Source organism: Boeremia exigua (assembly GCF_020726555.1).
Source record: "Boeremia exigua strain MPI-SDFR-AT-0100 chromosome Unknown C7974scaffold_16, whole genome shotgun sequence".
Lineage (NCBI taxonomy): Eukaryota > Fungi > Ascomycota > Dothideomycetes > Pleosporales > Didymellaceae > Boeremia > Boeremia exigua.
This window is the reverse complement of record NW_025763533.1, coordinates 96,800-111,757: the sequence shown is the minus strand read 5'-3', so window position 1 is coordinate 111,757 and position 14,958 is coordinate 96,800. Positions and strand designations below refer to the sequence as shown.

Below are 14,958 nucleotides of genomic sequence, written 5' to 3'. Positions count from 1 at the left end.
TTTAGTGGGATACGACATGCTCCTCGGAAGACTACAGGTACGAGACATGACATATGTTCTCAGGCAAACTAAGAGGCGAAGTGTGTTTCGTCAGGCTCGGCGTTGTCTGAGGCTAAAGAAGCGCACACTGGAGATAACAAGATGAGAGCGGGCCGAGGAGCTATGTCCAGCACATGTTTTGATGAACTTGTAGATGGAACTTGCATTGGATGACGGACTTTTCGCCAAAACCCGTAGAAAGATAGATGCATTTGTCAGAGCGGCCCGTCCCGATCTGGCAAGCGCGCGAACATCAATGACGTTCCAGCTGCCCAGCGAGAGCCTCAACACGTCTCATCAGTTGTACTCGTGATACGGGTGCCACAATTATCTCTTATCAAGCCCAATAAGAGTGGCTTTCCCTTCTGTGTCTCAAGGTAAAGGGAATGGTCTGATGTTTGACAGTGTGCTTGCGCACGGCGGCTGCCGCAGAACCGCACGCTGATGGACGCTTACCATTGCACACGACCCGGGAATAACGACACGCACTACGCGCAACGTGCCGCAGCTGTTGCTACATAACTCCAGAGTACCCAACCATTGTTCCAAGCTGGCAAGTGCTACTTGACACAGGTTTGCTATGCCGGCAACAACAAGCACCCCGCCGGTGCGCACACCCTCCAACCGATCGAAGACGACAATGGTGAGCAACAGCGATACGCCACGCAAGAGCGAGGAAGACCAGGATGTCTCCAACGGCGCGATAATCGATGTCGAAAAGGGTGGTGAGACGAATGATACCTCCAGCGGGCCTGTACCAGACAGGTTCTTCGTGGAATTCGACGGCCCCAATGACCCTGGGAACCCGAAGAACTGGACTCCAATGCGCAGATGGGCAATCACGATATCGATGGGATCGATGGTCTTCACTGTGACATTCGCGAGTTCTATCTTCAGTGTCAACATCGGCGTTATCGTGGACATGTTTGACGTTGATCTCGTCACGGCTACTCTCGGTGTCGCTCTCTTTGTCTTGGTAGGTCTCGCTAAAATTTCAATACGCAAATGCTAACAGTCGCTTTTAGGGCTTCGTATTTGGACCGATCGCGTTTGGACCCATGTCAGAAGTTCTCGGGCGCAAACCTCCTCTCTTCTTCGGCTTTGCATTGTTCGCCATCTTCCAGATCCCAGTAGCACTCGCACAGAACATCGCGACGATTTGCGTTGGCCGCTTCCTCGGTGGCTTCTTTGCCTCGGCACCTCTCGCTGTCGTTGGAGGAGCGCTTGCCGACCTCTGGGATCCCATTCCACGAGCTTACGCCATCTGCGTCTTTGCAACTGGAGGGTTCGCGGGGCCCGTTGCTGGTCCTATCGCAGGAGGATTCATCACGCAGTCGTACCTTGGTTGGAGGTGGACATCTTGGATCACGCTGATCATGGCTGGGCTGTTCGGCTGCATCGGCTTCGTCGTCATTCCTGAGACGTCAGCAGCGCGAATCCTGCAGTTGCGAGCTGCCAAACTACGCAAAGAAACTGGCGACGCATACCACTCCAAGGCTGACGAGCAGAAGCTGACGATGCATACTGTGGTCAATGTTTATCTTCTGAGGCCTTTCATCATGATCATCCAAGAGCCGATTCTAGCGCTTGTGACAGCATATATGAGCTTCTTGTATGGCATCGTATACCTGCTGTTCGAGGCTTTCCCAGTATCATTCCATAACGAACGCGGCTGGTCTCTCGGCGTCTCGCAGCTCCCCTTCGGCGCCTTTATCGTCGGCATCGTGATTGGCGCTGGGGTCATCGCTTACAGTACAGCAACCAACTTCACACGCTCATTCAAGAAGCATGGAAAGTCTATACCAGAAGAGCGCTTACCTCCGATGATCGTGGGTGCAATTGCGCTTCCTGTCGGATTGTTCTGGTGAGTTCTTCCCTGATGCCAAAGAGTCCGCAGCTGACACTACATAGGTTTGCGTGGACGAGCAACCCGAACATCACATGGGTACCGCAGGTTCTTTCTGTAGCACTCATCGGTATGGGCTGCATGGTACCTTTCTGGCAGGGTCTCAGCTACCTCATTGATTGCTACGGGTTCTACTCAAACAGTGCTATTGCCGTCAACACCTTCATTCGATCGTTCGCTGGAGCTTTCTTTCCGCTGTTCACTCACGCAATGTATCGTAACTTAGGCGTGCCTTGGGCTACCACTCTGCTGGGTTTTCTGTGCGTTGCATTTCTACCAGTGCCCATACTGTTTTACATATACGGCGCAAAGATAAGAGCGAAGAGCAAGTGGGCACCTACGGCGACGTAAAAAGTTGTAAATAGTCTCATTGCGGATAGAGCATAGCTGTGTGTCTATACCATCACAAGATCAGCCATAAGGGCAAGACCGTCATAAGATCAGCCATGAGGGCAAGACCATCTAGCTCCTCAATTCGCCAGGCCTCAAGTTGACAAGATTTGGTTCCAACTTTTTGCCCTCGTGGTACATCTTGCAGTCTGATTATGGTGTTGTTTGTCCAAATTCCTTGCCTTCGCAACACCGTCGTAGATGTCGTCTCTTTGACTGGCGACGCAGCACCGTCGTAGATGTCGTCTCTTTGGCTGGCGACGGTGCTGCGTCGTAGATGTCGTCTCTTTGGCTGGCGAAGCGCTTGAGATTGCGCTGTAAATGTTAGCCTCAAGTCTGTATATCGTCTTTCTCCAGCACAGTTCAGCTTTGCTTACCCCTGGCTTGGCGACAGTGGCCGGTTGGGTCCTCCCTTTCGACCCAGGTACTGCCGGGCCTCCATCTTTTTGTCCTTTCGGACACCAAACTCTTTGTCCAGTATGTACTACACCGCTCAATTTTCTTGTCGTCACTGGACAGAGTCATCTCGACTCTCCCCTTGACAGAACCTTTCTCGACCATGCCTAAAGCCATGGTGCAGCCTGAGTCGCTGCACCCAGACTGCTCTGAGGTGCCGTCCAAAATCAGCTTGCCAACGTGGGCGATCGTGATCTCAGAGACGTAGCGTGGCGGCAGGAGTTCGATGTTCAGAGCTTTGAGATGCGCTATGGGAGGAATGTGGTAGAGGGTGCGAGGGAGGGGAGTGAACCGCACCCAACGGCTTGACCCAAGGTTCAGCTCTGCAAACATGGTCAGTGAATTGTCATGTGCGCTGATTTGACTGCATACCTTCGAGCTCGGGGCAGAGTGCGGCGTCCAGGAACAGACATAAGTGATCGCACTGATTCATCTTGCGGACCGCGCAGTGTGCCTCGCGGTGCGAAGGCAAGAGACTGTCGAGGTCAGCAAAAGAGGTACTTGAGAAGGCAGTGTAGCTGCGAGTGAACTACCATACCTTGATGCTGGGAGGGAAGAAGGTAAAGCTGTTGGTAGACAGTCGCGTGGCCGAAGGGACATGCGGGTGGAAATGCAGCATGTCGAGGGCAGCTTCAATAAGAAGGGGTGAGACGGCCAGGAACCGCTCAAGGGGCAGCGCTGGTGACTGCTAACTCTCGATTCGTCTCAGGCGAAGGGATTCAGCAAAAGTTTCCTGTATCGAGAGTGGGTGGTTTTGTGTGTGGGGAGTGAGAGAGTGGTTTTGCTAAGGCCGAGCTGGTGCAACACCCACAAACGAATATTCACCTGCAACTTGTGGACGCTAGTGACCAAAACAACACACGGTGAACACTATTTCGATCCAAAATGCATGGTCTGTATGCAAGCTGCACTGCAGCTATAAGGCTGCTGCGTACTGCCAGTGTCACCAGATCAGATGTCGAGCTGCAGTGATGGAATTGATATCGAAGCTCGCTACCACAGCCAGTACTGTTCAGGCCGCAATCAAATGATCGAATAAGGCACACTGCAGCGCTGAGAGTCCCGCGGGAAAGACTCTCGGCGATTCTCATGGCAGTGAGGGTGGCCCTGGCAATGTAGCCAGTGTCGTCACATCATCTCGCTTGACGCCCGATTCACTACACCAGTACCCCACATGTTCTTTAAGCTCACTATATGTATTTAATAAATCGTTCATCTATTGGTGCAGTCAGAGGGAAGGACTGTTGATCCACTGTGTTGGAAGTAGTTAGTTGTTGCGTTCAGTTTGCGTTCTGTTCTCCATTGTTCGAACACTGAGAGTGCTAACCCGTGACATTTAGGTTTCTATTAGTGACCAAAGGTCCAATGTTCGAACCCTTGGGTAGAACAATTATTTTTTGCGCTTTTTTGGTCCTCGGTGAAGGGGCGGGGGGTGTGCCGCATCGGCGGCGCGTGGCAGGACGAACTTCAATACTTCGCACTGCCAGTGACTGTGATTAGCAACAAGAGTCTTCTGATATGCCGGCTGCCCTTCGGTGTGCCAGCTGCCTTTGAAAGACTTCTTGTAAATGCATGATGCCTCAGTCATTATCCGCCAAGCAGCGCGAGACGTTTGTGACATTGTTGTGTTGTGTGCTCGCAAACAGAATGCTACACCACTCCGCTCTGCGCGCACGAATTTAGCTTTGCCGGATCACTTCTATCCTCAGCAAGATCAAAATCGGCTCGCCGCAATTGCAAGTTGCGTAGTTACCGAAGGTATGCCTCCGCACTATGCGGTGACAGCAGTGCAATCGAACTCGAAGGTCGAGCTTCAAGACACATCGAAGTTACGAAATCGACAAATCATATGACCATAGTGATGCGAGGGTACTGGGATACCAAGACTTCGAACGTGTATCTAATCCTAAGACACTGAAGTGTTACACAATTACGAGACAGAGACCTCGCACGCATCCCATTTATCTCTCTCCCAATCTCCCCCATCAATATCTCCTGTTGCCTTGTGTCCCCTTCCTCAGCCCCAGTTACCTGCATCGCAAAGCAAAACACACTTGCTCATACCATCTCCACCAAAGCGCTCGCCGTGCACTTGTATCTCCTTACCCGAGCAGTCCAGCACAAGAGTTATGAGTCGAGCTGCATCTGATGTACCCATCGAAAGGGGCCGGTGTGTTCGCAGTAGAGTCGGATCCCGAGCGCGTCGACGGAAATGTGAGAGCCTGCGTATGTTTGCGGAACAGATCTGGGTGACTAGCTTGTGGTCAGCTTGTGCTTCGTGAGCCTGCAGTCCTCGAGCTGGTGCTCTGAGCGGAGGGTACTGGTGGACTGGCGCCGCCAGAGTATGCTACCAACGGACAGCAGCAGCAACAGAAGCCCATAAAGCTTTCTTTATGCCCCTTGCAGCCCTACCGCATAAGAAATCCGCACCCAATGCCTGTCAGGAGACTCAGCAGCATAGGCTTCCCGCGCCCCAGCAAGCCATCATCTGTGCTACCGGGAGGTGTGGGCGGAGCCTTAGCAGCCCGTCTATCTCTCCATATACCGTTGTCTTTCTGTAGGAAGTCTAACAGGAGGATGTGTGGGTGGCGATCAGGACGCGAGCGTGTATCTATTTCGTTACCGCGGCGGGGGGTACGGGGATGCGAGCAAGCAGCTTGGCGACTAAGCACTCAAGGTGGGAGTCAGCTTTATACTACAACGGGAAGTGTCGAAACAACTCAACAGGCGCCATTGCTCTCGCCGTATTGTTGGCAGTGGGGGGTGTGTCGGGTGGAAGCAAGGCGGAGACGCTGGAGGGGCGTACTGCGGGTTCTGCTTCTGGAGTTAGATAGCGAGAGCGTGCGTGACGAGGGGAAGATAGTGAGCCAAAGCAGGTATCTCGGGTGCAGGTATCGGGCGTGGAGTGATTTGGTGAAGATTGTGTGCTCGAGCTTGCGGGGTTTGGCTAAGGCATTTGGAGCTCGAGAGACAGGATCGCGCTACGGGTTATACGTACGCGCACTTCGGTTTGCACAAGGCTGCTATGACGGCGGACCAATATCTCTCTCAATGCAGCTATCAATACTTAAATCCGTGTTGTAAAACACGCTTTGTCGAATGCGAACTGGCTTTGTCGATATCTGCACACGTTGTGTCAGTTTGCTCGCACTGGGTGACCTCAATCACTGACGCAAACAGGCTTACATGTAATCGCAATTTGGATGTGAAGGCTGTTACGCATGCATGTGCTGGTAGCTGCACCTTGGGGTATGGCGTTGAACAGTGATGCAGCCTCCACTACGCTGGCTTTGACCCGCACGCACTGCACTGCAGGGCAACAGGCTTGAAAGCCTTTAAATAAGAATGTAATGCGTCGATGACAGGATGTCAGGAGTTGGCTCGCATATATGACCATGCGGTTATGTCAATGGAGGCATTCACACTATTGCGCAGCACACGTTCACGGAGGTCGAATGACATGGACCACTACCATACACTGCACTGTCTCCGCCGTACTGTGATCCTCGTACACCGTGAATACTACATTGATTATGACCTACAGCTGTGCTGACACCCGGCTCTGCGCTGATTGACATAGAGACATTGACACTGCAGCTATTGCAAGGTGTCCGTGCGGATACCATCTTCGCCCGTACCACAACCACCACCAGAGTTGCCCACCATCAGACCTGCCAACCACGAGCGCCTCGCCAGCATATCGCACCATATATGCATCACCATGCTCTGCATCACGCTCCCCTTCGGCCCCTGCATCCGCCGCCTCCCCTGCAGTGCTCCCCACTGCCAGCGCCACGCAACCACCTCCCTCACCCTCGCCCGCGCCACCCCACATCCCTTCTGCCTCGAGCACCACGCCCACGCACTCGCCCAGCTGCGTGAACTCGTCCGCTTCGACGCCCTGCTAAACAAGCTGCTCCTGGTGACCGGCAAGTGGTACATGTGTGACCGCACGCTGGGCAGCACGCAGCTGCCAAATGGCACGCTGGTGCTGTGGCGGGGCAGCACGAGCCTACTGCGCGCTGCAAACGGGGGCAACGTGAGTCCGGTGAGCGTGCGGATTCGGGACATCGCGGTGTGCTTTAATTCGTGTATTGTAGCGATGCGAGTGCTGGCTGGTGTGCTCGCGTACCTTGGTGGCGGTACGTAATTCTCGTGCGAAGACATCCCGGCATTGCTAAATCCCGCGTTAGAAGCTTGGGAAGCTGAGGAAATCGATTTCCGTGGCGCGCTGGCGTCGCAGCGTATTATGTTCGTTAACGTGGACTGCACGCCCGCGGACGGCGCGCCGCGCATACACGCCGAGTCGTTGGCGCAGAAGCACTCGATGTTCCAGCTCTCGTCGGAACTGCTGGGGAGGGTGATGCTTGACCCTACGGCGCCGCAGTATGGGCACGCGCAGGGCTGGCGCTTCAGCGACGACTACCCGGATGCGTACCGGGACGCGGCGCCGCGGGTGCGAGAGCTGTGTCGGCCTTCGAGGCAGCGCTATGGCCAGGCGTATGTGCGGCACCGCGTGTATGTGGAGTCGTGGAGAGCGGGGAGAGTGGGGAGCGCGAACTGGCCAGCAGTGTGTCTGGCGGTGGTCCGGCACACAAACAACATCGTGTACGAGCGGGTGGAGGAGGCGGGAGGGCCCCAGGTGGTAAGGTCGGCGGACGATGAGACTTGGTTGCGGATCGAGGGTGACATCGTGGATAGGATTGAAAACCGGATGAGGACGCTGATGGCAGAGGTGGAGGAACTCGAGGGTCGTGGCTACACCGGTGAGCGCCGTCGAGAAGGCTTTTGGGAGTTGGTGACTGCCTCTCAGGGGCCAGGAAACATCGCTCTCGTGAAACTGCTCTCGGTCGTATACGGAGATGAATTATTGTCGTAGCTTGAAGCACCGTAGATAGATGCACCGTGTTGCGAAACCAAAGCAGTTGCCCCCACCCCCTAGAACCGCCATCATGAACGCTTTCAGCATATGCTGAACGCCCCCAAAGCGCTGAGAATCATAATACTGATGGGAACTCTCTTGTGTGCCAGTATGATGGGCTGCATCCGTAGCTATCAGCACGAAGTTGCTCAAAGGCAATGTTCAGCACCAAAACCTCAAAATCTTTTTCACCCCGAATTCCGTAGAGAGCTCATCAAGCGCATTGCTCCTGATTTCAGAACAAATAGTCTCCAAGCAAAATCTACAGAACATGCGCCGTCGAGCTTCGGTTAATGCTGTTCGCAGCTCAGATGGTCGCATTTCCGCGCTAAGGCCCGCGCCAAGACATACCTGGAGACTCACCACCAGCACAGCAGCAGCTCGACGCAGTGCCGCAGAGCCCGCGAGACACATTGCTGCAGTACCTGCAACCACCTTCACACCCTCACATATTCTCTCCACCCGCCGCCACCATGAGCGCGCCACCCTCCGCACCTGCAGCACCACTCGCAGCACCACCCGCCGCACCACCAGCAGCACCACCTGCCTCATCCCCCCACACCACCACGCGCGACGCCCGCCGCCTCGCCTCCCTCTACAACGGCGTCGCCATGCGGCAGCTGCACGCCACCTGCCCGGAGGTCCTCATGACCTCGACCGTCACCCCCTCCCACCTCACCCTGCTGGCGCAGAAGTGCGCCGCGCCCCTGACCACGACGCCGCTGTTCGAGCCAGACGAGCCCGAAGCCATCAGGAACGCGTTCGTAAGCATCAACAAGTGCGTCGCGGTCGTCGTGTTCAACACGCTGTGGCTGGCGGAGTGCGCGCGGAGTACGTTTTTTCCCCCGACGCCGTCCCCGAGGGGGCGGTGCTGCGTGCTGTGACTGTGCTAATGAGACGTAGTCGCCGGCTTGTGGGTCGAGGAGGTCACGTACCAGGCGCCGAAGCCGGTGCGCGAGGTCAAGCTGCGGTTCGTGGGTGCCAGCAGCGACACGAAGACCGAGTACGCGCACACGGTGCTGGTGTTCTGGCTGAACAGGGAAGAGGGGATCGTGGCGGACGCTTCGTTCGCCCAATACTCCTTCGAGCGTGGGGTGGAGACGCTGGAGGAGTACCACCGGGCGAAAGTTGATGTCGATAGGGGTGGGAACGTTTTCCGCTTGGGCGGCTTCTTTGAAGCGGAGATGGATGAAGGAGAGGAGGATGAGGAGGAGGAGGAGGAGGAAGAAGAAGACGAAGGAGAAGAAGAGGACGAAGACGAAGAAGAAGAAGAGGAAGAAGAGGAGGAAGAAGAGAAAGAAGAGGACGAAGAGGACGAGAACGAAGTCTGGCAGCGAACCAGAATCGCCTGCATAATCCGCACCACCAACAACGTCATGGCGCGAGAGCTGGCGGAGCTTGGGGGCGTGGAGCGCCTTTTGGCGATGCACGACAACGGCTTCGAAGAAGCACAGAGGAGGATCTGGGGCGCGGTGAAGACGGAGATGGAGGGCTTGCGGCGCGGGCTTGAGCAAGTCCAGTTCGGCCCCGACGCACTGTTTTTCGAGGACCTCGCGCGGCTGGTGCGGGATTGCGATGGGCCTGGCCACGAGGCGTACACGCTGAGCTACGAGAGTAGCAAAGGGCGTTCGGCTTCTTGAACGCTTTGCTGCGCAAGTGGTCTGGCTGGAAGCACTTCTGTAGATACCTTTGTAATACCACCATTTCTGACTCTGCCATGTATCTGCCTGAGATTTGTGACATTTCTTGACCGAATCTAATGCTGTGTTCGAAATCTGCGAGCCGTCACGTGTGGTGCGTGGGTCGGTGTGAAGAAGCGTTTGCATTCGCCATCACTTCCTGTCGCCGACCCCACGCCGCAGAGCCTCGAGCTTCTGAACGCACGTCAAGCACAGAACGCACCTCCTCTTCATCCACCTCACCACGCAGCCATGCAGATCCCCGGCCGCAACGCCTGCGGGCTTCGCGGATGCAATGCCGCCATCGACAGGAATCCCCCGTCGTGCCCAGCCTGCCGCGACGTCCCCACGGACGACATCTTCGACGGGGCTTCGTGCCACTATTACTGCTCCTCCCAACACCTCTCCGCCGACAAGAGCCGCCACGAGCAAGAGTGCTTGGCAAGGAGGACCTGGCGGTCGATGGTCAGGGTCGGCGCCCTCTACAACATGCTCTTCATGTGCCTGCAGACGAACCTGTTCCTCTCCCACATGGTTGCAGCTGAGGTAGATGCCGAGGGCCTTAAGCTGGTGACCTTGGCACGGAGGAAGACCGTCGGGGGAGACTCGTGGGACTACACGGCCATCTTGCTGCCGGAGGTCCTGGGCGCTTGGAGCTTCGACCAATGCCGGAGCTGCGTTGCATGGCTGACTCCCGTCCTGGGCTGGCTTGTGGAGGGTAAGCATGCCCCTAATCTCGCTGTATCCTTCATGCTGATCAATCCCATAGACCTACCTCTGCGCATCGACGAGAAGGACCTCCGGCCGAAAGACACACCCAACAGGCAAAAGGTGTACACGCCGATGTCGCGGTCCTACAAGATCGCGACAAGACACCAGGTTGTCACGCTCACTCCGACACTCACCTGGCCACCATCCCCCGAAGGCCTGACCCTCGACGCGACCTCGATGCAGTACGGACACACGGTGGTGAGTCTACGAGACTCTGACTACATGAGGGAGAGGGCGGATCCGGCAGGAGCAGAGACGCAAGACTTCGGCCACACGTACACAGAGTGGGTCAAGGACAATCGGTGGTGCCGGAAGAACACACGCTCGTATAGAGAATTTGCCATGGAGCAGATTGCAATTGCGAAGATGCATCAGGCGGTGTGGCAGAAGCTTCCTCGTCGTGAAGATCGCCAGGACCTCCTTCTCGACATGAGCCACGAAGCATTCATTGAAGCAAGGGACAACATTGGAAGGGCTGTGTGCGCGGAGCTCCAGCTACTGCGCCCAGGATTCGAAAAGATAGAAGCGGCAGACGGGCAGTGCGATGATGACCTCGAGCGAATGCGAGAAGAGCAACGGGGTGAGGGCGATGAGGAGATACAAGAAAGGCTGATGGACTTGCTGGATGCAGGCTGTGACATGTAGAAATCGCTGGGGTGTTAGTTCGCGCTTTCAAAGCTCGTTGAAGCCGTCTCTGTAGAATAGTAATGTCGAGCATTTCAAGACCATCCGCAGTCGCATAGCGAAATTGCTTTTTGGTCGCAGACCGCAGTATCGAGAACGACGTTGTAGACCTTTTAAGAGCACACGATGCGACTGCAGAACGCAGCACCGCCGGTGAACTCCTGCAAAAGGCTGAAAAGCTCTAAAATGCATGCCCAAACCTGCAGTCCGTAGAATAGACTGGTGGAAGGAGTGACGTGGCTGGAAGAAGGCGTTGACAAAGACGCCATCCCCGCACGCCGCAGAAGTGCAAAAAGAGACGCGTCTCACCATGGGAATCGAACCAAGTACCTCTGGGACGTGGTCACCCAATGGTCACCCAAAACAGCAAAAGGATATGCCACCCCGGCGGTGGCTTCTCCCACCTGGACTAAGTTAGCTATTATTCTCTAGAGGGGGAGGGGTGATTATATGACGAATCAACCGCAATATATAACCCAAGAAAGCTTCTTGTAGACAGCAAGGTGTGGGTCCCGGGGCGGCGAGATATCGCGGCGACGACGACGATGAGGTGAAACGACAAACAGGCTAACGCGAGGGCACTCCAACTGAGCGCCGCCAGTGTCTGACTATGATGATGCGGACTGCAAAGAAACAACTAGGCATGGACAGGAGGGTACCTCGCGTGCCTGACTGTGATGATGCGAAGTGACAACGCGAAGCGTATACAGAAGTGAGCTCACACACCGAGTCTCAGCACTGCGCACATCCAAAGCCCAACTGCAACGATGCGAAGTGCAAAAGGTCATAGCCTTACATGAACAGGAAGAGACTCTGACTGAGTATCTCCAAGCCTGGCTGTGATGATCCGAAGTGGGTGACGACGTGATGTGTAAACAAAAATGCACACACACACGCACACACACACAAGGAGACTCGGACCTCGCACATCCGCTGCGATGCAGACTAGGAAGAAGGAGAATGCTACCGCGAGTATGAAGAGGCTCATTGAGCACCTCCAGTGCATGGCTGTGACGATGCACACACACGGCGTGTTGATGCACACTGCTTGACTTTTCGGAGTGCAGCAGCAGACGCGCCTACACAAGAAGCCATCGACGTCGCACCTCCAGTGCAATGTAGTAGTACAAACACGAAAAGGCCCACACCATTGCAAGGAAACTCAGGCTGAGTGCCTCCTTCATCTGTGATAATGCGAAGTGCAGTGACAATGCAACGTGTAGACAGGAACAGGCTCATGTGAGGGTGCTCCAACTTCGCACCTACAGCGCCCGGCGCAAAGTGCAAGAGACGTGAAGTGCGGGAAGGGGAAAGCTCACACCAGAGGCCTTGAAACAAAGACGTTCAGCGATGGGGTTGCAAATGCGAGCTGCGCTGCTGTGATGATGCGAAGTGCACCAGGAAACACGCTCACACGCGGAGCCTCAAACTGAGGATCCTGGATGTTATGCAAAGTGCGAAGATAAATGCACTTGCACGAGGAAGCTCGAATTGAAGACCTCCCTCCGCCGCTGGGTCTGCGAGCTCTCTCTCGAACTGAGTATCTCGAGTGCGATGCGAGGTGTACGAAGAAATACGCTCGCACGTTGAGACTCGAAATGAGTGCCTCCCCTCGCTGTGAGAACGCGTAATGCGTAAGGAGCCGAAGAGCGTGAAGATGCCTCGAAAACACCCATACGAGAAGTCTCGAATCCCGCACCCGCAGCTCAGAGCTGCAGTGCCTGGCTGTGACATACCCGCCCAGTGCAAAGGAACACCTCACGCGTGGGCCGCGAACTTCGCACGTCGAATGCATGGCCGTAACATAACCGCTACAAGAACGAATGCGCTCACGAGGTCAGACTTGAAACTGGGCACCTCCGGCTTGAGTGTGCAAGCTCCAGCTGTCGTGACAACACGAAGTGCATACAATCGTCTCACACGCAGGGCCACGAACTTCGCGTGTGGGGTGCGAAGCTGTGACATGCAAAGTGCAAGTGAATAGCTCAAGAGCGGGGCCGTGGGCTTCGCGCCTCCAGTACCCTCGCTGTGACGATGTGCAAGCGAGTTCTCGCAGCCGTGAAATGCAAAGTGCGCAGAAACAGCCCACACGATGAACTCGAATCGAGGACCTCAAGCGCGATGCAAAGTGAACACGAACGGGCTTGCACGGGGAAACCCAACTGAGTACCTCCAGCTTCGGATCTGTGAGCGCTCGACGCCGTGTGAATGTGAAGCGCAGAGACTCGGACCTCCAGCTCAGGCCTGCGGGCTCTCGCGGCCATGTCCGATGCAAAACGCAAGGAAACGGGCTCGCACGCGGAGACTCGAACAGCGGGCCTGCCCCGCGCCGCTCAGTGCCAAAAGCCCCGCGCTTTCACGCGGAGCCCCACGCCACTGTTGTGACGCCACAGTGAGCAAAAAGAAGCACACTCACGCGGAGGGAGCCAAACTCGAACTCCGGGCCTGTGGGCACCCAAAAAAGTGCAAAAAGATTTGTACACCACGGGTGGTGGTAATCCTAACCTGGACTAAGTTAGCAGTTGTTCAACTGAGGGGGAGGGGTGAAATATACGACGGATTTTGAGCTTCATATAGACCGAGAGTGCTCTTGTAGGTCTCAACAACAGGGAGTGCAAAAAGGTAACGCACTCGCACGCGGGACCTCAAAGTCGAACGCAGAGCCTCCGTCCAACCGATCACCCAAGATGGCAGATGGAATAGTGGAGAGTGCTCGCACGCGGAAACCCAAAGTCGAACGCGGAGCCTCCATCGCACTGATCGCCCACACTGGCAGACCGTACGGTGGAGAGTGCTCGCATGGGTGAAAAGCAGATAGAGCAAAAAGAAGCCCACTTGCCCGCATGAACCCAAACTCGAACGCGGGTTCTCCAGCGCGGCGGTCACCCAAAACGAACAAACGTCTTAGTGGAGAGTGCCCGCGGGAGTGAAGGGCAGATAGAGCAAAAAAGAAGCCCGCTCGCGTGCAGAGACCCAAACTCGAACGCGGGTCCTCCGGCACGCTGGTCACCCAAAAAAGTGCAAAAGAATTTGTACACCACGGGGGTGGTGGTCATCCCAACCTGGGCTACGTTAGCAGTTGTTTAACTGTGGGGGAGGGGTAATAATACGACGAATTTTGTCTAATATATAGACCAGGAATACTCCCATGGGTGAGGGTGTGGGCCCAGGGTCTGCGAGGTATTGCTGTGGTGACGGTGCGGAAGTGATAGCAGGGTGCGCTTGAGATGCACATTCGCAAATGATGCTTGTTCGACGGGGAACAGCGGATCATCTCGAGTTGGCTGTGCTGCTTGCTTTGGGGGCCATGCCAACGGCGTTGTGAATAGAGCTTGCCATGTTGTTTTGCCCAAGTGCCTTTGACTTGCCCAGCGACACAACACAACGCACAGCACCGCCAACATGCAGCAACAGAAAACACTGTACTGCAACTACGATGCTGACAAGGGCGTCTTGCCTGTCACTTGCTCGCGGTGTCGAGACGTGCCTGAGGGCGACATCAACTCGACGCTCACCGACTGGGCGTGCAGCTGCAGCCGCTGCTGGACGGTTCACGCAGCGGAGGGAGGGCAGTGCGAGCAGAGGCAGCTGAAGAGGACGGTCGCGCGACTCGCCAGTCTCCAGCATCGGCTCGCCATGCTGTTTAGCAGGCTGACCTTCCTGGGCATCATCACGGACTCCGCGTACCTCCACCGCGGCATCGAGGGCCGCCCCGAATATCCCACCCGTGTCCTGCTCGCCGAACACTTCAGCATGCCAGCTGCGCAAGGAGAGCCGATCCCCGACGCCTTGACAGCAGCAGTAGTAGTGCAAGCCGCTTGCGTTGAGAACTGCATCTTGGCCATCGCCAACCTCAGTCCTGCGCTTGCATGGCTGACCAGTGGTATGTGATGACAATGCGATGACTCGAGCTCAGACACTGACCAACGACAGGCATGAAAGTAAAGCTGCGAGAGCTGCACGTTGCCCCAAAGCCAGTCGAGCAGGTCGTCATCTGGTACGAGGGAAGAGAGGAGCCGAACGTCCCCGCCATCATTCACACTGTACTGGTCATATCTCCAAAGCTGGACAACAAGCAGGTGGACAGCAACAAGCATTGGAGGGAGGAGATT

General features: G+C 55.7%; 5 protein-coding genes across 5 annotated transcripts; 4 read left to right on the top strand and 1 right to left on the bottom strand.

The window, feature by feature from the left end:
* The first annotated feature begins 300 nt into the window (after positions 1 to 300).
* Positions 301 to 2,566, top strand: C7974DRAFT_369934 (major facilitator superfamily domain-containing protein). Its single transcript, XM_046139953.1, has 3 exons — positions 301 to 1,015; positions 1,065 to 1,903; positions 1,951 to 2,566. The coding sequence occupies exons 1-3, from the start codon at positions 620 to 622 to the stop codon at positions 2,294 to 2,296; spliced, it is 1,581 nt and encodes a 526-aa protein (XP_045990860.1). The 5' UTR covers positions 301 to 619; the 3' UTR covers positions 2,297 to 2,566.
* Positions 2,567 to 2,614: 48 nt separating this feature from the next.
* C7974DRAFT_406374 (uncharacterized protein) lies at positions 2,615 to 2,950 on the top strand. Its single transcript, XM_046143140.1, has one exon. The coding sequence runs from the start codon at positions 2,657 to 2,659 to the stop codon at positions 2,900 to 2,902; it is 246 nt and encodes an 81-aa protein (XP_045990859.1). The 5' UTR covers positions 2,615 to 2,656; the 3' UTR covers positions 2,903 to 2,950.
* Positions 2,951 to 6,512: 3,562 nt separating this feature from the next.
* On the top strand, positions 6,513 to 7,670 carry C7974DRAFT_418741 (uncharacterized protein; the record flags this gene model as incomplete). The annotated part of the gene is made up of 2 exons (XM_046144178.1): positions 6,513 to 6,933; positions 6,985 to 7,670. 2 exons carry the CDS (start codon positions 6,513 to 6,515, stop codon positions 7,668 to 7,670), a joined length of 1,107 nt encoding a protein of 368 aa, XP_045990858.1.
* An 892-nt stretch (positions 7,671 to 8,562) lies between these two features.
* On the bottom strand, positions 8,563 to 9,096 carry C7974DRAFT_406371 (uncharacterized protein). The gene is given in 2 exon segments (XM_046143139.1): positions 8,563 to 8,585; positions 8,602 to 9,096. The coding sequence occupies 1 exon segment, from the start codon at positions 9,088 to 9,090 to the stop codon at positions 8,602 to 8,604; it is 489 nt and encodes a 162-aa protein (XP_045990857.1). The 5' UTR covers positions 9,091 to 9,096; the 3' UTR covers positions 8,563 to 8,585.
* A 547-nt stretch (positions 9,097 to 9,643) lies between these two features.
* Positions 9,644 to 10,807, top strand: C7974DRAFT_418739 (uncharacterized protein; the record flags this gene model as incomplete). The annotated part of the gene is made up of 2 exons (XM_046144177.1): positions 9,644 to 10,109; positions 10,161 to 10,807. 2 exons carry the CDS (start codon positions 9,644 to 9,646, stop codon positions 10,805 to 10,807), a joined length of 1,113 nt encoding a protein of 370 aa, XP_045990856.1.
* Between the last annotated feature and the right edge of the window lie 4,151 nt (positions 10,808 to 14,958).

Excerpts from the sequence above, each read along its gene's own strand:
- C7974DRAFT_369934 (XM_046139953.1), top strand. The coding sequence starts at position 620 with ATGCCGGCAACAACAAGCACCCCGCCGGTGCGCACACCCTCCAACCGA. Across the intron at positions 1,016-1,064 it reads GTGTCGCTCTCTTTGTCTTG|GGCTTCGTATTTGGACCGAT; the intron begins GTAGGTCTCGCT and ends AGTCGCTTTTAG. Across the intron at positions 1,904-1,950 it reads CTTCCTGTCGGATTGTTCTG|GTTTGCGTGGACGAGCAACC; the intron begins GTGAGTTCTTCC and ends GACACTACATAG.
- C7974DRAFT_406374 (XM_046143140.1), top strand. The coding sequence starts at position 2,657 with ATGTTAGCCTCAAGTCTGTATATCGTCTTTCTCCAGCACAGTTCAGCT.
- C7974DRAFT_406371 (XM_046143139.1), bottom strand. The coding sequence starts at position 9,090 with ATGACGTTGTTGGTGGTGCGGATTATGCAGGCGATTCTGGTTCGCTGC.